Source organism: Calypte anna, chromosome 12 (assembly GCF_003957555.1).
Source record: "Calypte anna isolate BGI_N300 chromosome 12, bCalAnn1_v1.p, whole genome shotgun sequence".
Taxonomy (NCBI): domain Eukaryota; kingdom Metazoa; phylum Chordata; class Aves; order Apodiformes; family Trochilidae; genus Calypte; species Calypte anna.
The window spans coordinates 16,577,899-16,598,878 of record NC_044258.1 but is presented as its reverse complement, the minus strand read 5'-3'; the positions used below and the strand labels follow the sequence as shown (position 1 = coordinate 16,598,878).

The 20,980-nt window shown below is 44.8% G+C and overlaps 1 protein-coding gene across 1 annotated transcript in view; it reads left to right on the top strand.

The window, feature by feature from the left end:
* Nucleotides 1-20,980, top strand: part of FRMD4B (FERM domain containing 4B) — a 79,650-nt gene that overhangs the window by 46,308 nt on the left and 12,362 nt on the right. Inside the window, exons 8-13 of the mRNA XM_008499637.2 lie at nucleotides 6,658-6,741; nucleotides 7,959-8,024; nucleotides 9,073-9,130; nucleotides 10,071-10,157; nucleotides 19,311-19,387; nucleotides 20,361-20,499. Coding sequence (XP_008497859.2) covers nucleotides 6,658-6,741; nucleotides 7,959-8,024; nucleotides 9,073-9,130; nucleotides 10,071-10,157; nucleotides 19,311-19,387; nucleotides 20,361-20,499 — 511 coding nt within the window. The remainder of the gene's footprint in view (nucleotides 1-6,657; nucleotides 6,742-7,958; nucleotides 8,025-9,072; nucleotides 9,131-10,070; nucleotides 10,158-19,310; nucleotides 19,388-20,360; nucleotides 20,500-20,980) is intronic.

Genomic DNA, 20,980 nt, shown 5'->3' with positions numbered 1-20,980 from the left:
AGGAAGAAAAGTGGGAATGCTAGAAATAACAGTCTGGGGCAGTGAGGAAGGGATTGACATCCTTCAAGCCTTGTACCAGCTGTGAATAAGCATCTTTTGCTCTGCTCTAAATCCCCAGGTAAAGCAGAGCTGCTCTGCTTCCCATCTGGGCTGAGAGCAAAGCACAGGTGGCTGAGCAGCTCTGCAAACCTGTGGATGCTGTGCCAGACCCCTGGGGCTGTGAGCTGTCACCAAGTGTGTCACTGAAGGACCCAAGGGTTTTATCTTCAGCATCTCTGTATTTCCCATCAAGAGCTGTAAAAGAAGAACTGAGAGGTTAGGACAGGCTCAGGTTGTAGATTTTCTGTAGCAATGAAGTGTTGGGTCCCTGGCAGCCTCTTCCTAATCAGCAGAGTGGGAATGTGACCAGTGCCCTAACTGGTGAGGTGGCTCTGGGAGCATCTCAAGCTCTTGTTTGGCTGGTACACACACACACACACACACACACACACACACTCTATAAATAGAGAGGTGAATGCATGGAACTGATGAGAGAAATGTGGCTTTTTTCCTTGGTGCTCTTGGTCAATCTTCCAGAAGCTAACAAGTAGGATCACAAAACCCCTGTGTGATCAATAAGCATCATCCACTCTTCTTCCTGAGAAGCAGAGAAATCAGCCTAAAGGAGCAGGACTGGAGATGGAGATATCAAGGCTGTGGTATAGCCTGTGTTAAGCATGGGAAGGGTTCCCAAGCCCAGCCACACTGTGTTTAGTGCAGATCCCTCTTGAGCTGAGAAACTAAAGGTGTTGCAGCACAACATGGGAATCCACAGCGTGGCCTCAGCATAGATGTACAACAAGCCTAGAGCTGCAAAAACCATCTGCACTGCTTATCATGTTCTTTTTTTTTTTTATGTACAGGGTTGGAAGGCTCTTAGAAGTGCTCCTTCAAATACCTTTCTGAGCAGGCAGTTCTTATCTGGCATTCAAGTGGCAGACTTTGCAGCCCTGCCCCATGCCAAGCTCCCTGCTGATGGAAGGGTTTTAGGGTTTGGCTCTGGCTGTCCTGTGCTGGTGTGAACCCCTTGTTCAGGGCCTTTCCGGATCCTGCTCTTCCTTCATTAGAAAAATAACTTTCTTGAGTGTGCCAGCAGACCATGAACTGAAAGGTTGGGAAGTGATGGGAAACGTCTGGAGTTTGTCACAAAAGAGGATTTGTCAGAGAGCACATTTCAAGATCCTGCTGCCAAGATCCTGCTGCTCTGACATACTCAAAAGCTGCTAAATCCATCGGCTCTCCCTCTGCCTTCCCCTCTCTCCTGCCTTTTTTTCTCCTGCACTTTTAACCCCATTCATTTTTTTCCCCCCTCTGTTGCCTTCCTGCTTCCTCCTCACACCTGTTTCTTGTGGGACCTTTGAAGGGCAGCCCCAACCTCCATGGGAGTGCTGAGGTTGCCATGCTCAGCCCTTCCATTTATTTTAAAACAAAACAAAAGCTTACAGAATAGGCATCTCTTGCTGAAGCAGTCCAGCTGCAGTGTGATGATTTGTGTCACCACAGAGAGACAGAACCCTGAGTCTGGTCACTTTAGAAAGTCCCCTTAAGACCAGGCTGAGGTGTGAGCAGCAACATGGGAGGTTCTTGTAGTGTTACAGTGTCACAGAGCAAAGGAATTCAGGGCTTATTCCCAAGAATAACATCACTTTCTAATATCACTTGAGTAGCCCTCTGAAAACTTGATTGTCAGCTTTTAGGTATCTAATTTAATTGTGTGCTGTTTTGAGGTTTTTTACTAGCTCTACATATCTTGAACAGATCCAGAAGAAAAATCCTAATGGGAAGGTTTTGAAGCATCTTGTAGGGTAATACCCTGCCATCCTTTAGCTGCACAGGTCTGCTTGTATCTCACATGTGATTCTCAGAGGTATCTGCTGATTTATAGGTGTTCATCAAAGAACTTTTGAGTTGACTTGAGAGATTGGTCAATATTGTCTAAGAGCACTCTGTTACCAGCAGTGTGCCTAAAATTCACTTCAAGAATTATCAGAATATAAAATAGTGACAATCAGAGCCAGGAGGACTGATTCTAGTGATCACACAGCAGGAAGAGAAAGTATTGATGGGAGGTCAAGAGGCTTCAAGAACAGAGGAAAATCACTATACAATGAACTTTGTCCAGTGATAAATTCCTACTCTATAAAGTGTTATCAACACAATTCAGCAGAGACAGGCACACCTACCATTGCTTTAGTTACTTAGAAGTTGACTGAAGCCCTATCCTTATCAAAGCTGTTAATATTTACAAAGATGCTGCAGGCTGATAAGCTGTTCTGGTGTAGTCCAATGTGTTGCTTCTGCTGCTCTGGGTGTGTCTGCTGCTCTTCATTATTTTATGTTAATCTCATTAACCACATCTTATTGCATCTAAGCTCTTCCCTGCCTCAGCAACAGGCATAAGCTGGTTTTGACAGTGGGTGCAGGGAAAACCCTGGGCAGCTGTTGACAAATGGTCCTAATTAAGCAAAGTTCTGTAAATCAGTGCATAGCAGGGAGTGTTGGATCACTCAGTGCCAAACTGTGAAGATGCACTTTCTGGGAGCATAAATATGGTAAGTCTCTTAATTTTCACTCACGTGCTTTAGGCAGAGCATGCCACAATAATCTGGCTTGGGTGCTTCCCAGATTTCTGTTGGGCTTTTAGCAATATGCCTGAAATTTTGGTGTAAAATCAGTGGGTTGGAGGAAGCAAGTGGGGTTGGTTCTGGTTTGCTGCTAGAGATAGTAGTGTGAATGTGGGGACTTCTATTTGTAGTGTGTTCTGTGGTTAAGTATTAACTGTTGGCTATTTTGGAGAGATGCTGCCTTCCCTCTCCACAGAGCTGGCACAGCTGAGTGGGACATGTTGACAGGGATAATGTCTTGCCCAACACTTGTTTGCCTTTGGACAGAAAAAAAAATAGAGAAAGTACCAAGAATGCAAATTGAGTTCAGCGTGGGAAGTGTCTGATGTAGATTTTCATTTATGTTGCCCAGAGAAATTCAAGTTCTGCTCAGTATTTGCTAGGAAAAAACCCTTCCCTTTAGAGGGTGGGATGGGAAGGAAAGGGTCCATCTGCTGCTTTTCTTTGACTTTACTCCATAGTGGAAAAACAGTTCAAATGAGAGTTTCCTATATTCTTCTCCTGGGAAGTAACCAAACCTTTTTCCAAAGGCTCTGGGCAGTTTAAATTTGGGTTGACACTTTGCCAATAGCTACCAGTCAAGCCCCTTGCATATCAGAGGCCAGAACTAAGTGGGCTCCTCCATCCAAACATCTGAGTCCTCCTCCTGCCCTGGTGAGGTTCAACCATGGACACACCAGGTCCAGCACCTGGTGTGCTTGGTTGGAAGATAATGCAGATGGTTGGACATCTGGAGCCAGGGTTTTCTGCCCTGGATCTCTGTCTCATTTTGTGGTTGTTGTAAAACCAAACAGGAACAGGTAATAATTCAACCCCTCACTCCTGCTATCTGGAGTTGTCACCTCTGGGCAACTGCTGGGGCTTGGAGAGCTTGGGAAAGTGATCCTGAAGGTCAAAGGGAGATGTGCTCAGGCTGTTCGGTGCAGATGAAGGGATAATGAACTCTGTGGATGGAGGAGGAGGAACATTTGAGGCTTTTATTATCCCTGAAGCCATGAATCATCCCAGATGCTAATCCTTGGATGGTGCAGTCAGCAGATCAGGGCTGCTGCGTGCCAGCCTCTGCTGTCTGAAGGCATCCAGGATGCAAGGAGCTGTGCAAAGTCTTTTACATTTTTCTAGGAGTGTTTCAGACTTTATTTTACAACTATACAGGAGAAAATAAAATCCTCCTCTGGCTTCTCAAGAGACTTTCAGGCCTTGTTAAGTCCATTTTGATGGTCTCTCCAAGTGCAAATGTACAGCCTGGGGTGTGTGAACCTCAGGGTATGAGATCAGGTCCCTTTGGGAAGGCAAGTCCCAAGGGCCAACTTTGCCTCATAAAAGTGTTATTTTCTGCTGTTGTGGGAAGTTGAATGAGTTTTTGTAGGTTGGCAGAAGAACAGGGAAGGTCCAGCTCTGCTCTGAGTCTCCACCACTCCATGAACTCTGCTGCTAATGAACTGCTAATGAACGTGGTGCTGATGGGATTTGTCCCCTGTCATGGAACAGCCATCACTGTGGCTCTTTGGTCACTCTGTGTCTCCACTCTGAGCCCACAGGGTGTCTCAAGGAGGTGGTTGTGCTGGCTGGCCAGTGCTTGGTTTAAATCCAGTGGTGGATGTTTTCATATTGAGGAGCTTTTACTCATCACTCCAGCTTAACTGGTACCCTCCTTTTGGCTTTGGATGGGGATAAAATAAGCAGTTACTCAACCAGTAACCCACAAGGGGTGGAAAAACCCAGAGAGAAGACAGGCCACAAATTGCAAAAAAGTGGCATTTCCAAGGATGGTAGGACACACCTACCATGATCTGTGGCATTTCTGCAGAGTCTCAGTGACTCTGGCCCCAGAGGAGCTGGTGAAGGAGAGCTTGGGACCTCTCCATCCAGCTGTGATGGTGACATCTGGGGAATCATCTGTCCCCCCCCCTGCCTGGCCAGAGCTCAGCTCTTGCTTCCCAGCATCAGCCTTGTTAGGGCTTCAGCCCTTGCTTGGGTGTTTTGTTGTTCACTGGCAAGCAGGTTTTTAAACTGGGGTTTACAGACCAACCATTAAACCTCTGATTATGAATATTAGGGGTTAAGAATCTATATTTAGAGGAACAGCCCCCTTGTTGGGTAAAAATGAGCTCGTGTGTTATTGCCTCCTTCCAAAACTACTTCTTCACTCCATTTCCCTGCCAACCCTGACGGCTGCAGCAGCCATTGCAGTTGTGAATCAGGCTTAAAAATGGGAAGATATTTTTGTTTTAATAATAAATTATCCTCTGAATCTACGATTGAAGTTGGAAGGGACAATCTGGCTGAACTTCCTGCTCTGAGAGGAGTCAGCTGTGAGATGAGGATGGGTTGCTCAGGGCTTGTTTTTTTGGTGTTTTGGTTTTTTGTTTTGTGGGGTTTTTTCTTTATGGTGTCTTGGGGTTTTTGTTTGGGTTTTTTTGGTGGTTTTTTATTTTTATTTTTTTAGTTTTTTCTCTGGTTTCTGAGGCCTCTGGAGTGTGTGCTCTGTCTGAATTTCCATTTGTCCCTACAAAACCCCTTGGTAACCTGCCTTCTTGCTGCAAGCTGAGATGTCCTGGGGCCTTTTGATCCCATCAAAATGAGCTTTTAAGGGGTGAATAAAAACCCCCCTCAACTTTTGTGAGCATTGACCATATTTGAGCACTGAGAGATCCTGATTTTTCACCCCAGCTGTCCCCCCCTTTGTGGCACTTGGGTGCTGGCCAACATGCAAAGAAAAGTGGCTAATCCTGGCAGAAGAGCCCCAGCCCAGCAAAGCTGAGCAGCAACAGCTCCTTGGTGCTAATTGACCCCTTTCTTGGCAACTTCATCAAAGAAGCTGAAAAATAAATAGGCTGCTGATTGAACTGTTTCCTCCTCCCTGGAGGTGGTCCCTCTTAGTTAGGGTTGAGGCACAGATGAACCTGTGCTTGCTGAGGAATAAAAACCTTTCATTTACTGCACTTTTTATGGGATAGCTGCTGTGTGAGATGGAGATGTGGTGGGGTTTGGGCTGCAGAGGTTGAGCTGTGATACCCACTGAGCAGATTTCTGTGCTCTGGTCCTGTCTGCTGAGGGACAAGGTGCAGATTTTGAGGGGATGGGTAGCTCAGAGGACATCTCTTGATAGTGGAATGTGATGAAACCAGAGGGCAGGAGCAGGAAAACACCTTCAAGGAAAGCCTGGATGCAGAAGTGGAGGTGGATGCTGGTGGACATGAGTGATGCATTCCTTACATACAGGAGTCATGTTCCTGCTTGTTGGGGCTGCTGCAAAGGCATGCAGAAATCCTGCAGAAATCAGGCGTGCAACTTTCAGCTGATGAATTAATGGAGCATGTAAGGAGAAAATATTAACCATTTTCCTGATGCCTGTAAATAAATTTTCAAATATTTAGCTGGGGGGGAAGGGGGAGGTCATGAGAAATTGCATTCATGTACTTCAAGTCTTATTTCATCCCAAGCTGGGCCTGTAGTCTAAAATATTTGAACTTTCTGTAGAATAAGCAGGCCAGGAAAACTCTCTTCAGTGAAAATAAAGTCTATGAACTGAAAACCTCTGTTTTGAGTCAGAGCAGTGTTAAACAGATTTGACAACTACCGTGCTGCTTTCTGAAATCTGTAGTCTGTAGGTGGGATTTTAGCTGAAGATAAATAATTTTTAGCACTACAAGCCTGGGCTTTGGGCAGAGGCTTTTCTTTTGCAGCCCTTTCAGGCCTCATTCTGCTCTCAGCAAATAGAATGTGTGCAAACCCAAATCTTGGTCCTGTGCTCCCACTGCAGTGGCCTGGGAATGCTGTGTCTGTGTAATGAGTTACAGCATGAGTCTGCATGACACCAAATCCATCACTGTCATGTGAGAGGGCAGCTAGAGTTACGTTGCTATGCCAGCCTGATGTGGGGCAATGCACCACGTTCTTGGGTAGCAAGTACAGCCCTTTCTGCTGCTGAAACTAATGACTGCATCTATGATTCACTGGCAGTGACTCTGTGCTCATTTTTTGGTTTTAGTGATGAAAACACTCGGAAAGACTTGAAGACACTGCCTGTCTTTCCTACCAAGACACTGCAGGAGCATCCATCACTCGCTTACTGGTGAGCTATTTATTTTAAGATGTAAATTATTGCTATGAATTACCATCCAAGATCACTTTTAAAGAGCTTTGGAACGCTTTAAAAAAAAAAGTTTTCAGCCTGTAGGATACAGAACTTGGAGTCAGCTTCTCTTCAGGTGTTTCTGTTTGTCCCAACGTTGCAAGTTCCATGAGATCCCATGCAAATCCCACACGGAACGTGCACCCAGATGAAGCTGCTTGGGGTCAGAATTTGTGGGGACTGAAAGAGAGCTGAACTGAATGAGAGCTGAAATCTGAATCCCAGCCAAGCCTGGCTTTGCAAAGAGCCCCTTGCTCTTCAGCTGTCACACAGCAGAGCCTCTGGGGTGGGCTGACCTTGGCTGGCTGCCAGATGCCCACCCAGCTGCTGTCCTCAATAGGATGAGTGGGGAGAGAAAATCAGCTAAAAAAGCTGGAAACAGAAGGGCAGGTCCAGTTTTGTGAGTTGAATCTACTGTAAAGGATCAGAGCATTTGGGATAAATCAGTGATACTGTTTGCTTGGCATCAGTGTCCTTGTGCAAGCTTGACTCCTTCATTAGCTTCATTTTTTTTAGGTGTGATGTGAACCTGATGGATTTTTGAGTATACCAGTACTTGCTTATGGGATAATTTATTTTCAGAATGAGAACTGCTGTGGTTTATTTTGCTTTCCAGTATCTGACACTTAGATTCATATCTTAGTTTGCATTTTGCTGAAACGAAGTGTTGAAGTGTATAATGGGGAAAAATGCAAAAAGGTCATTGCTGACAGATCTTTGGTTTTTTTCACTGATGAAAATGTCAGGAGAGGAAAAGATACCCTGGAAATAAAACATTTCTGGTTTACCTACTTCTGTCTTGCATATGGAGCATTAACCACCCTTTGAAGTTCTGGTCCTTTAGAACATGCAAATGAATTAATACAATTAGTGCCATTATTCTGCAGCAGCATCTGCAGCAGAGCAGGATGGTCCAAAACGATTCTTTAATTAGTCTGGAACACAGCATGGGATGGGGGGGATCAGCCAGGCAGCTCTGTGCTGCTTAATGAAGGGTGGGAAAGAAATCAGTAAGAAACAGAATGTAAACCAGAGTGAGAAATGTACAGAGGGAAACTTCTCTGCATGCTGAGCAGGAGTCTGAATTTCGACAGATGCCATCACACACGAAAAAAAGTCCCCGAGCCTCTAAATTGGGCTTTGTGCTTGGTTTGCAGTGAGGACAGAGTGATTGAGCATTACACACAAATTAAAGGTCTGACCAGAGGACAAGCCATTGTTCAGTGAGTATCACACTTGTTAATTTGTGAAGATAATATTTTTACTTTTCTGGTTTTCTTCTTTGTTAGGATGTGGCAATGTGGGCTAGTTTGGTCATTATTGCTTGCAAACTTTACAACTTAAATCTGTCAGGTTCTTTCTTTATTGAGTTAGGTTTCAAAGTCAAATTATTTGAAGTTTTAGATTTCACAAGCTTGCAGTTAGGATTGTGTGCTCATTCAGATACCTCAAATTAAAAAAAATATTTAGACTTCACTTTGGAAGACTTTTTCCTCTGTACCCTGCTTGTTATCAGTTGGTTTTCACATCAGATCCTTAAGGGCAAGTATTTACCTTGGGTCCTGTAAAAAAACCAACAAGCCAACATTTATTGAAACATTCAGAATTTGGCCTTCAAAAGAATAAACTGCATGCAGAACTTGTGGAATTTTATTTTTAATTTACTGTTAATATGACTATTCCCTGCAGTCAGATGCAGTGGGAAGTTTGAGATGCTTGCCATGGTTGCCCTGTGCAGACAGTTTGTAGTTTTTCTCCCATACCTGGATGCCTCTAATTCTGTCTTAACCATTCAGGGCCTTCTTTTGAGAGGATCAAGGGAGAGATTGTCTGTTCAGTGGTTGCCTGAATTGCCTCATGAAACAGTCATACAACTACATAAACACTTCCATTTGGAGCCTCTCCACTGGAACCAGAGCACTGGAATAGAATAATTACAGGCATGTCTTTATTGCCAGTATTTCCCAAAAGGCTCACATGTTCAGTTCAGAGTTTTTACTTTCAGTTTTCTGACCTTCTGCTAAGAGATTGAATATTTTGTTGGATGAGATTGTCCATTTGCTTTAGCTGGGCCAAAACATCACATTGTTTTCCCCAAACAGGATGCTAAGCTTTTTTTTCTGAAAAGATTGGGCCCTCAGTTATTAAGAACTTCAAAATATACAAATGATAAATGAGATGTCCTGAATGTATGTGTGGAAAAAAGAAAATGTTAATAGATATTATTCCCTCCAGAGAAAATCATCTGATACACTATAAATCTGTCCACAGGTACATGAAAGTTGTGGAAGCTCTGCCAACATATGGGGTTCATTACTATGGAGTGAAGGTTGGTAAATGCTCATAGATAACGTGATTGCTTAGCTTATTATGTGTGATTACATTCCTATAGGAGTAGTTTGATGATTCAGTACCTTTCTATCAGTATTAAACTCCCCATTTTTCAACCACTATAATTTTTTTTCCTCCATCAGTGTTCTTTAAAAAGTGTTTCCAGGGAGCAGCAAAGCTTTATGTGCTGTAGAGGACTGAAAGGCATCGCTGTAAAACCTTCTGTAATCCTATCAGGAGCTAAATTCATATCAGCTTAATTAAACTGGAGATCACTTTTAGATCCAAAGCTCCTAATAGTTTCCCCAGAGACATTTCTAATCAAAGTTACAAAAATAAATGAAAAAAAAAGATGCACTGTAGGAAAGACTCCTTCCAAGTGGTCTGCTGATTAGTGGGTGCATACTTGGAGTGGGAAGTGCTGCAAAGTATTTTTGGAGAGTGATGGAAATGCACCATTTATTCCAATTTGGAGAGCACAGCCTGGGTTAAAGTGCTTTCTGCAGCAGAGGTGATGTCTCCTTCCTTTAAGTCATGGCCACAACTGTGGTGCTGGAGAAGCTGATTTTTTGTGCTGTTCTCTGGGCCTGTCCATGATTGAATTTAATGGATACATCACTGGCCACAGTTTTTGTCCTGTGCCCATATCATTCCACCCTTACAGCCACTCCTGCAAGAAGTGATACCCCCTTGCTGGGACAGTGCTGTTGCTTTTTGGGCCACTTTGAAGAACCATCAGGTAGTTTCTTGCCTCTGCTTGAGAAAGCAGGGGGAAAAGTTTCAAAATTTGCTTCAGCAATCCCCTTCGTATCAGTTTGTTTGCAAAAGATATCCTGGTTCTGTACCCACTCATACTTGTCATGGGATGAATTGGGCTGTAATCTTGGAATTGCTTAATTCTTAAGTAGCTCTTGGTTATGTAGACATCTGTTTTTTAGGATAAGCAAGGAATCCCATGGTGGCTTGGAATAAGTTACAAAGGAATAGGCCAGTACGACTTACAAGACAAAGTTAAGCCAAGAAAAGTAAGTTGGTTTTTTTTCATCTCATTCTTTTCAGGGGGAGGTGGATGGTGTTGCATGTCAGATTATACTTTTTTAAGCTGTTGCTTATTAAGACAAGTGAGCAAAAGAGCAGGGGTTGGAGGCAGCAGAATTCTGCTGGCACCCAGGCAGTAAAGGTCTCCTGGTGTAGATAGTGGAAACTCCCTTGGGGAGCTTTGGCTTGTGCATCATCTTGAGTTTGTTTGGTGGTCTCTGGACAGTTTGGTCAGGAATTTTGGCAGCCTCCAGGGTTCAGTGTAGAAGTATGAAGCAATTTTGTCTCAAACTACAGGCTTGTACTCCAGCAGGGTTTTCACTTGGCTTTGGAATGTATTTCTTTTGTGTGTGAAGTGATAAAAGGATCCACTAATAGCCGTGAAACACGAGGGGAACTGCGTGAAACTGCAGGCCTGGGAAGCAACTGGATCTTTCCATGATGCAATGGATTGTAAGGGGGGACTGAGAATAAATGCCAAGTACTGGAGGTTTTTTTTCCACCCCCCTACTCCCAGTCTGTCTCCTGCCAACAACCTCTCCTGTTGTTTAAATGGGGCAGGGGGTCCCAAATCACACTCCTGGCTCCAGCAAAGCCTCCACCAGCCCTAACAGCCTCTTCTGTCAGTGGCCTTGGAAAAACCCCAGTCCTATAGCCACACACATCTCCCTGTTACAAGACTGACAGGCTTTGGAGAGTTATTTAACCCACTTGATATAGAGGGGAAGAGCCAGAAATGCATGAGCAGGGGCCAGGGAGTTGGGTGTGTGTGATTTCTTTCTGGTTGTGTCTTTGCTGGAAGATCCAAGCCATGAAGAGAAAGAGTCCTGGGGTTTTGCTGTTCTGCTTCCCTAAGAATGATCTGGGCAGGAGTTCACATGAAGCGTGTGCTTCCTGCCAGGGAATTTTTACATTTGCAAAATGATACTGTTTAGTGTCTTTCAGCCAAAAAACACATCTTAACAAAACTTCCTTGTTGAGAGTAATTCCCCTTTAAGCTCTCAACTTGAGCTTCTCTTTTGCCAGAGCAGGCTATAACGTGGTTTCTTTTGGTATATTTATATACCTGTGTGTGCAAGGTTGAACTCCAAAGTCCTTTCTTTGCTTTGTTTAGTAAAGCACTTACTTTATCCCCAGCTTTCTTTCACCAGCTCTAAAATGACAGTGACACAAGAATAAGCCTAGGAAATCAAGTCAGTGTTGCTGCAGCTATTGATCATCAAAGAGCATCCAGGAGCATCTCTTGAGCAGCTGTGAGTTTTTAGGCAATATCTACAAAATTTCCTGGTCAGGTCAAATATAGATCATTCTTTCTCCAAGATGTCCAGCTGTGACCAGCAGTGGTTTCCAAGAAAATGCTGCCTGCCTGAATAGAAGGATTGCTTCGCCCAGCAGTTTTTACACTTGTAGGATTTCAGTTTACAACATTAATCAGGGAGATTAAGAAAATTTTTTTTCAGGTCAGCAGGGCTCAGATATCAAGTCCCACCCTGCTCCAGGCAGTTACGAGGCGTTGCCTTTGAACGCAGTAAGAGTCGTGTTTGGGAAAAATAAATAAAATAAAAACTAAAGGTCAGTTCTGCAGTGAAAGTGTTACAAAGGGTCTGCTTTACTGTAATTTTAATTATTCACTGGAAGATTAAAAAGGAAGCCTCATTGCAGAGGGAAGGTTTAATGCCAAAAAGATGATGGAAGAAGTGTGGAGGGATCTGGCAGTGTAGTATCCCCTGAGCTCCAAAGATCAGCAAGCAGAGTCCTTTCTGAAACAGCAGGCAAGAGGAGAGGGGGGGTGTGAACTGTGCCTGCCTTTTGGAGTAAAGATGCTAGTTTGTGCTGGATTTAGCAGAATTTTCTTGCTTTGCTTTTTGGGATGGAGTTAACTCACAACTTCCATCTGTTGGTGTTATCCTGCTGTTTATACTGTGGATCAAAAGTGATGTTGTATTTATCCCTGGCCATCTGGGAAAGAGCATCTTTCTTGTGCTCAAGTTAGTGGTGTTTAAATATGTATGCAACTAAGTCTAATGAAGCCCAAGCTGGCCTTTTGCTAATGTTAAAGATATAGGTGATCTCTGGATGTGCAAACCTCTCTGCTACTGGCTGCTGTGGGAAAGTGCTGAGTTTCAGATGGGAGACTTTGAGCAGGCATCAGTTTGACATCAATGGTTTTTGTTCTGATCCCTGTGTCTTTCCTGCAGTGCTAATGGCTGCTGTCAGGTGTAGCTGCATTTTTAAAATGTGTTCATCATAGGCATCTGATAAAAGCCAACTCTCTAATCAGAGTAATTTTTCAAAAAAATTAATAATAATTTTAAAATAATATATATAAAATTAACTGCACCCATTAATGCAGTGTCTGTTAAACTCCAGCAAATAAACCCTCCATCCTCAAAAAGTGAAATCTTTTGGCTTTATCCAAGTAGGTCTCGAGGCACAGAGACTTAAAAACGAGCCTTGGAGCAGCACAGTGGTTATCCCAAGATTTTGTTGTTGGATCAACACTGCTGCATGAAGTCCAAGGCTGGAGAACTCCTCACAGGAAACAACTTGCACAGCAGAGCCTGTGAAGCAATCCCCAGATCCCTATCTCCTAGCCTTGCCCTCCCTCAGCATCCATCAGGGGAACGTGTGGTGTTGGAGAGGACAATGTGCAACTCAGGGCTGGGCCAGGAGAACCTGCTGTGTGTGGCTGTGCAAAGCTGGCTGGGGAGGTTGGAGTCCAACTAGGAATATTTTCCTGCTTGACCTGGGATGGTGTGGAGGAAAGGAGTTGGATTGCTCCCTCCTGGAAGCTGGTGCTGCTATGGAAGCAGTTTTTGGTGAAGGGAGGTTGTGTTTTATCCCTCACCTGGGACTGGGAGCTTCTGGGCACCCAAGGGAAGAGCCCTGTGCTCCAGTGCTGTAATAGACTGAAAATGGACAATTATTTTGTGTGTCATTTAGGAGAATTGCCTCTGTAGATAAAAGCAGTGGCTCCATGCTGGCTGGAGGTTAGGCTGGGCTCAGTTGATTATAATCCTGGAGTTTCATAGGGCAGAAAAAGCCTGGGTTTGGCAACTCTTGTTCAAGTTCAGCTCAGCCTTAACTCTCCAGCTGGGATGAACTCTTCAGTCCTGCTGCTTTGCAGACATATTCTGCCTTTAGCTGCAGCTGATACCAAGAGATGCCTCCAGCTTGGAGAAATGCCTCCTGCTTGCTCTGGAGTGGCATGCCAAGATCCTGTCCCTTGTCTCCTCTGAATCATTTAGCAAAGGCATAAAACAGGTCCCAGGATTTTGTATGCCATTTGAAATCAGGATAAATCTTCCTTTTATCTCTCACTGGTGACATAAACAATGCCTCATCTTGTCTGGGAAGAATGTGTTAGGGTCTGAGTTGAGTTTATTCTGCATTCAGCCAATACGTGGTGATCCACTCAGGGATGAGAATTTGAGAAAGCAGCTTGCTGGCTTTTTGACTTGTTCTCCCACTTCATTGTGTTTCTGTGGGCGACTCCCTGGTGATAAATGAACTATAATGTCTGAAGAAAAGAACTACTCTTGCTGTGGTATTGTTTAAAATCTAAAAGAATTTAGATTCTAATGCTGATTGTCTTGAATACATTATGTTCTCAGAAGTGCTTTGCTTAGAGTATACTAGTTTGGAAATGGGTAATTTTGATGATATTTTTCTTGTAATTCAACATATACTAAGCACTTGTGTTGAAAGTTTTTTCCTCCAAACCATTAACTTAATTTAAATTTGCTGTCCTGCTTTGCTGAGTGGTGCAGAAAGCAACAGCATTTGTACAGGCTTCTCAGCAGGCAGATCTAATTAGGCAGAGATTTCTTTTATGGTGTTCATTTCTTGCCAAGTAGAAGCCATTGTTTTAGACATTAGATACCAAGCTTGCATAATTATTTAAAATAAACACAGAGCCTTCACAGTACTGCTCTAAAATTCAGTTTCTTCCAGATGTGCTGAAAGTTGCTTGAACATCACCAACCACAAAACACAGGTATTTTGGGACATTTTGGTGCAAGGATGGATCCTAATGCATTACAAAAAAAAACCAAAAAAAACCAAACTGTGATTGAAGAGGTTTTTAGAGGAACAGCTTAATATGTAAGAGATGAAGGATGCCTCCAGGTGAACTCTGACAATTTATGCAGGCACAGGTGGGAGCTGTCTGCCTGCTTCTCAGAAGTTGCTGCAGGTGGGGTATTTTGGCTCTCCTGCCATCTCCTCAAATGCCTCCCTTCATGGCCAGGCATAGCAATTGGAAATAAAAAGATTGCAGTAGAAGTTAGGATGCCAGACAGCAAACTGGAGTGGATGGGCTGAAAGGCAGCCCTTCTTCCAGCAGTGCTGGCAGGGAGGTCATTTCCTTCATCGGGGAGGGGTGCATTCCTGTGGGCAGAAAACTTTTATGTTTCCTGGGTTTGAATTGCCAGATTTGTCTGGAGATTGTTCCCAGCCAGTTCCTGGGTTGCTGAACCTCCTTGCACGTACCATGAGGTGCTTTGAAATTGCTTCCTCAGGGAAAGGCTGCAGCAAACCCATGGGTTGTACTGCCCTCTCAACTTCACCCAGTGTTCTCTTGGATGGAAATTCAGAGATCTGGATAATTTAGCTCTTGGTTAGAATTTGCCATCAACCTTGGAAACATCTTGGGTGCAACATGTGCTGTGCCTGGGGCTGCAGCTCTGCAGAAGTGCTTGGTCACACAACCCCCCAAAACCCCTCTCTAGATTTTTCACCCCATTGCAACCACAAACAAAAGAACAAAACAAAACTATTTTTAAACAAAATGCATCAAGCTGATAGGAACACCAAGCCAAGGCCCCCTGAGCAGTTTTCTTGCACATCTCTCAAAGCAGAGGATCTGCCAGCTCTTGCCTCTGATCCTGATGGAGCCGTTTTTCCACGCCAGTGAGCTCCTGCTGTCAGGTCCAGACAAACTTGCATTTTATTCAAAACTGGGTACAGGATCAGCCAGGTAAAAAAACCCAGCTGCTTCTTTTATTAAGGTGTCTCACTACTTAAGTCTGTGCTGTCTTGGTGTCTTGTTAGTCTACAATTACAACTCTGTTTGTATGGGAAAAAGTGTTAAGAAGCCCCTATCTTTTTTTGTTGTTGTTCAGTGTTCTGTAATATCTCTAAGAGGATGGCAGTAAAAATGCAGGAAGCTTCATCTCATGGGTTGGCAAAAGAAGCAGCTGGTGGTAGCAGTCAGGCTGGTGCACAGAGGTGCCTGGGAAATGAGGTGTGATCCAAGAGCTTTACACCTCTTGTCTTCTCCAGAAAGACACAGAAAACCTTGACCAGGCCAAATTCTGCCTGTGGAGTGGGACAGGCAGCCCCTGCTCTGCTCAGTGGGAGTTTTTCAGGAGCCTCGAAGGATCTGGCAGTCTAAATGAATGGGATGGCTATTAAGAAAACATTCATTAGCTCAGGTGGACCTAATCATCTGCTTAAAAGGGAACATCCATTGCAAAACTTCCACAAAAACATTTTAATTATTCCTAATTGTTCTTCCAGCCCTCAAAAACCAGTTTTAGATTTCCAGATATTTTTTTTACAACTCTTTTGTCTTTTAATATGCATATAGTTTAGGTAAGACTGAAATTAGGAATGATTTAGAAACATGTCTGTACAGAGTTAGGGTGTATTTAAAGGCAGCAGGAAGAGTAATGCAGTGACAGATTCCTGAGTATTGCCTTGTGACCACAATTTAGGAAAACTTTATTTGAAGGAGTGTTTATAGAATTTCATTTGGCTTATTCTGGTTTAGTCTTTATTGCTTTTTTGCCCTTGTTTGTATCTAGACTTTTTTTCACTTTAGTTTTCATGAATCCAGACATGTTGGGCAGAAACTCATTAACACATCAATGCATTATTATTTTGTAGGGCCCCTATATAAAATGCCATTAATCCACAGTTTATTCTGAAGCTACTCATAATCACTGGTGGTTTTGGTCTTTTTTTTTGAGGACCTGACTGCAGGAGTTTGTCAGAGGAGTTGATTGCTGAGAGCTTGTATTTTTCCAAAGTGAGACAGCTTCAGGACAGGGCACTTTTGAGTCCTTAAGAGGATGGATGTGTCCTGTGTGCACAATTTCAGATGTTTTCTCACACAGAGAGTGGATCTGGAGTTATCACAGTCCTGTGTGTCTGAGTGCAAGGAGGAAAATGTCTTTGTGCTGAATGTACCCGGCTCCGGGTGCTGTCAGCTTCAGTTTGGGCTGGAATGGATCTCGGAGGGTGGGGAAGAAATGGGGCAAAGCTCTGCCCACATCCTGAGGCAATTCCGTGCAGGCTTCCTTACGAATACAAAGACTTTTTTCCTTATTTCTTTTTTTTTTTCCTTTTTTTTTCCCCTCTCCATCCTTCACGGGGCTGCTCGGAGATGCATCCCACCTGGGGCTGGATTTGCAGAGGCAGCTCCTGGTGGGAAGGGTCCAGACAGCCCTTCGGGATGCTGGTGGGTCCCTCTGGTGGGTTCTTCTGCCTGGGCAGGAGGCTGCGTGTTGTCCCCTTGCCAAATGTTCCCCTCCTCACCCCCGCTGCTCCTGGGACCGGTGATCCCTTCTCCCGCAGCCCTCGGGAATGCCGAGCGCGTCCGGCGGGGAAAAACCCAGAGGAAATGATCCAAGGGGAGCAGGGGGAGTCATCCCTCACAGACGATAAGAGCACAAGCGAGGCGGTAGTTTTGTGGGGTGGGGTTTTTTGGTGGTTTCTTTTTTTTCTTTTCTTTTCTTTTTTCTCTTCTTTTTTTCCTTTTTCTGTTTTCCTTTTTCCTTTTTTTTCTTTTTTCTTTTTTCTTTTTTCCTTTTCCTTTTCCTATTTTCCTTTGTCTTTTTTCCTTTTTCTTTTTTCCTTTGTCTTTTTTCCTTTTTCTTTTCTCCTTTTTTTCCTTTTTCTTTTCTTTTTTTCTCTCCTTTTTTTTTTTTTTTTTTTTTTTTTCTTTTTTCCCCTCCAGAGGTCATGTTTGAAGCACGCCCATCGTTTTTATGAGCGTGGGAGCAGGGCGGTCTCGGGAACGCGCTCCAATGCTTCTGGTCGAACCTGTTGCCTCTCGGGTGTGAGTCAAGGCAGAGGGGGCCGGGATTCGGTCGCCACAAGCAAGGACCCGGGGCCACCTGCCGCAGCCCCCCGGTGGCCACGCTGGCTCCTGCCTCCCTCCCACCAGAAGAGAGGCTGCAGCCCCTCGGGGGGAACCCTCTTTTGAGCTCTCCTGGGATCGGTTCCGAGGGGCAGGGTGGGTCGGGGCGGTGAGTTCGGGCGTGTGTCAGAGGGGGGGGGAGGCTCAGCCCGGCACAAGCTGCCGGCACCGGGGAAGGATGGGGCTACAGCCACCTCTTGCTCTGCTCTTCTCATGGCATCCTTAAAACTTTCCGGATCGGCTGGGAAGAAGGGGATGGTGGTACCGGGAGGTGAGTGCAGGGATGGGGGGAAGTGGTGGGGCCGTGCTGGGGATCCCCTGGGTGCTGGGGATCCCCTGAGTTTTGGAGACTCCCTGGGTGCCGGAGCACCCCTGGGTGCTGTTGCTCAGTGTCCTGAACAGTTGAGCTGTTTGGGTTTTTGTTGGTTTTTTTGGAGGGTTTTTCCTTTTATTTTTGGTTTTTGTCATGGTTTTTTTTAATGTATTTCTTTCGAATTTTAATGCCAAGTTATAAAGAGGCCACTTCTGAAAGTGGCATGACTGGACAGGGTGCCTTGAATACAGAGATAACCTTAGTTAAGCAGAAGAGCCAAACTTCCACAGTCTTTTAGAAAATGAGTTATTAGTTCAAGTGCATGACGTTTCCCCCTTGCTGCATTTTTCATCCAGCAGGATCTAATAACAAACTGCAGTACTAGAAAAGAAAGTTTTAACTAAACAGAGGGAAAAGTCTCTGAACAAGCCAGAGTTTTCCCCACAAACACATGCTCTGGTTTACGTTTCATTTATGATCCATGTTAAGAATGTTTTAAATGAAGCATAGTGTAATATAATTTTATTTTTTTTTTTTTAACAACACTTGGAAATTTTTCCATGGTTTGGAGCACTGGGTTCTGGCAGAGGCCAGCAGGAATGTCTCCTGTGTTGGGGACTTCTTGGAGGCTTTTGAAAAACTCCTGTGGGGTTGGAGAGTGTCCCTGTAAGGACCCAGGTGCCTTGGCAGGGTGGTGCAAGCTGATTTTTCCCCTTTAGCACTGGCCCTGCCTGCCCAGCCTGGGTTGAAAGTACACCAGGAACCTTTCCATGGGCTCTAGCTCCAGGAAGGAGCTGGCTGTAAGGTACAGCATGTACTGCAACCCATCAGCTTCAGGGGATGTCCCTGGGGACACTGCTGGTTTCTGTGTGCACCCAGGTACCTGGCACTGCTACAGAGGGGACAGGAGGTGATGCTGCAGAAACCCTCACCAAGGGGACAGGGAACAGCTCAGCCAAACCTGGGTGAAAAAGGTGCCAGACCCTGATGGATCCTCTCCAGAGGGTGGCTGGTGCATAGGGCAAGTGGATTCATAGGGAATTCTGATCCCATGGGTGCAGCTGCCAAGCCCTGGGTGACTTTGATCTCTTCTCCCAGATGGCACTTTGCAGGAAGTCTGTGGTTTCCTTACAGAAGTGTGTGCTGTGGGATAGCTCCCTCCTGTAGCTGCTCTTTGTATGTGTGGTACCTCAGCTCCAGAATGTCGTGCTGGATCTCCCACCCAGTGTCTTCAGAAGAGGGGTCTTGGTTTTCCTTCAGCTGCTGAGATTCTTTGGAAACGTTCTGACTGAGAGTTTGCAAGTGCCTATGCAGTTGCTTTGGATAGAAGGTTTTGTCAAAATAAATGTGCTATTGATGGAAACAGATGTCATCCCAGGCAAAATCATCAATCTGCAATGCGTTGTTTGTAAAGTGTGAAATTACTTGAGAGGCATCCTATATGTTTATGTGTTTATTTTAATGATGTTATGAATTTTGTTGTTGCTGACTCCATGCCAAAGCTAAAGATACACAGGAATTGTAATTTGCTGAAATTTCCATGTTGGGGACTGGGACTAGATGATCTTTCAGGCCCTTTCCAACCCAAACAATTCTATGAAATGATATGACCTGGGTAGAAGAACACTGGTAGAAGAAGATTCTCAGTGACAGCAATCTGCTTCTCTCTCCCAATTCTCCTAGCTATTCCAATGGAAACAGCTGGAAAATCTCTATTTCCGTGAGAAGAAGTTTGCTGTGGAAGTCCACGACCCCCGCAGGTAAGGCTGGCGGAGGCATTTGGAGCAGAGGGATCAATCCTCACCCAGCTTGGGGATTCATCATCTCGTGGTAACAGATGGGGATGGGAGGTGCCTCTGAGTCCAACACAGAGCTGAGTTTACTCTGAGCTTCGCAATCCTGAGCCTCAACCTGTGTTTGGCAGGGCTGGGTCCAGTCTGTGGGTGATGGACAAGTTGTGTTGTGATGTTACAGGGTTGCAGTGAAGCAACCTGGAGCAGCTCTTGAGGTGTTGCAGCTCTGGGAGTGCTTCTCCCAAGCAGTTTGTGATGGAGTTCTTGGAGCAGGGGAAGGATGGTTTAGCGTGGCCAAAGTTGCTCACTTTACCAAATCCTCCCCTGAGAGCAGTGGTAGGAGAGCTGGGATCAGGGCTGGCAGGACCCAGACATGACTTTCTTGCTCACCTTTTGCCCTCCCTGCCTTGGCAGCAACACAGCCTCTTCTGAGCTTGAACCTTCAGGGGCTCAAAGGGGCACAGCTGGAGCTCACTTCCAAGCTTCTTCCTATGCCTTCCCCTCAGGGTCCCTCTTAAGAAGAAAGAGCTTGTCCCCAGGGTGAATTTGTGACTCTGTGTTCCCCTCTGTTCTCCTGCCACCAACTTTTCTACCTCTGTCACTGTTGCCCCTCAGCTGGACCTGAAGGAGCTGTGAGATTCCCTGCTGATCCCAAATCCTACCCAATTGCCCCCATGTCACTCTGTTCATCCTTTATGGCATTCCCAACCATTGGTCTCAGCAACACAGCTCAGACTCAGAAGGGGCTTGAGTTATAACCTTGTAAAAAGAAGGGAAAGATAAGAGGGAGAAAAAGCAGCAGTACAGGGTGGTATGGAGAAGGAAATTGGAGTCTCCACATCTCTAAAATAAAGGCTGAGCCTTGCCTGGTGGAGAGAGGAGTATTTGGGACTTGAAACCTCAAGGTCATGTCTTGAAATTGGGTTTCTTTTCACCTCAGAATTTCAGTGTCAAGAAGGACCTTTGGTCAGAGTGGACTGGTCGTGCAAACCTGGTATGCAAACACTTCCCTGATCAAATCCATCTGGGTGATGGCAATCAGTCAACACCAGTTTTACTTGGACAGAAAGCAAAGCAAAGTAAGTTGTAAGGCATTTTAATGTCAGCATAAGTTTCAACACCTTTCCTGTGTATCCACCAGGGCATCACTGCTCCACAGACAAGCTGGTCTCTAGAGAGAAAAAATAAAAATTGTTTTTGTCAGCTTTTTGAGCAGGCTTTTAATGACAGTATTGTTATTTGATCCATTTTAGCCTGCCTGCAATTAAGGGCTGTGGAAGTATAATCACAGAAGAGGGAATTCCCACATCTCTCTGTTTTGTGGGGTTTTTTTCTTTTTGTTTCTTTCTCATGTTCATTTTGAACAAGGTGAATACAGCAAAGAGATTCTGAGTTTGGAGGTGGTTCAGGCTTTGGGGGGAGAGGAATGTGCAGCCCTGTGCATCATGAGCTCCTGAATGATGCTGTTGCTTTAGTCCATAATCTTGTGGGAGTTGAGGTGTGAAATGTCATCTTCTGTCACCTCGTGCTCTGAAATTAATTAGGGGTAACTTGATGAGG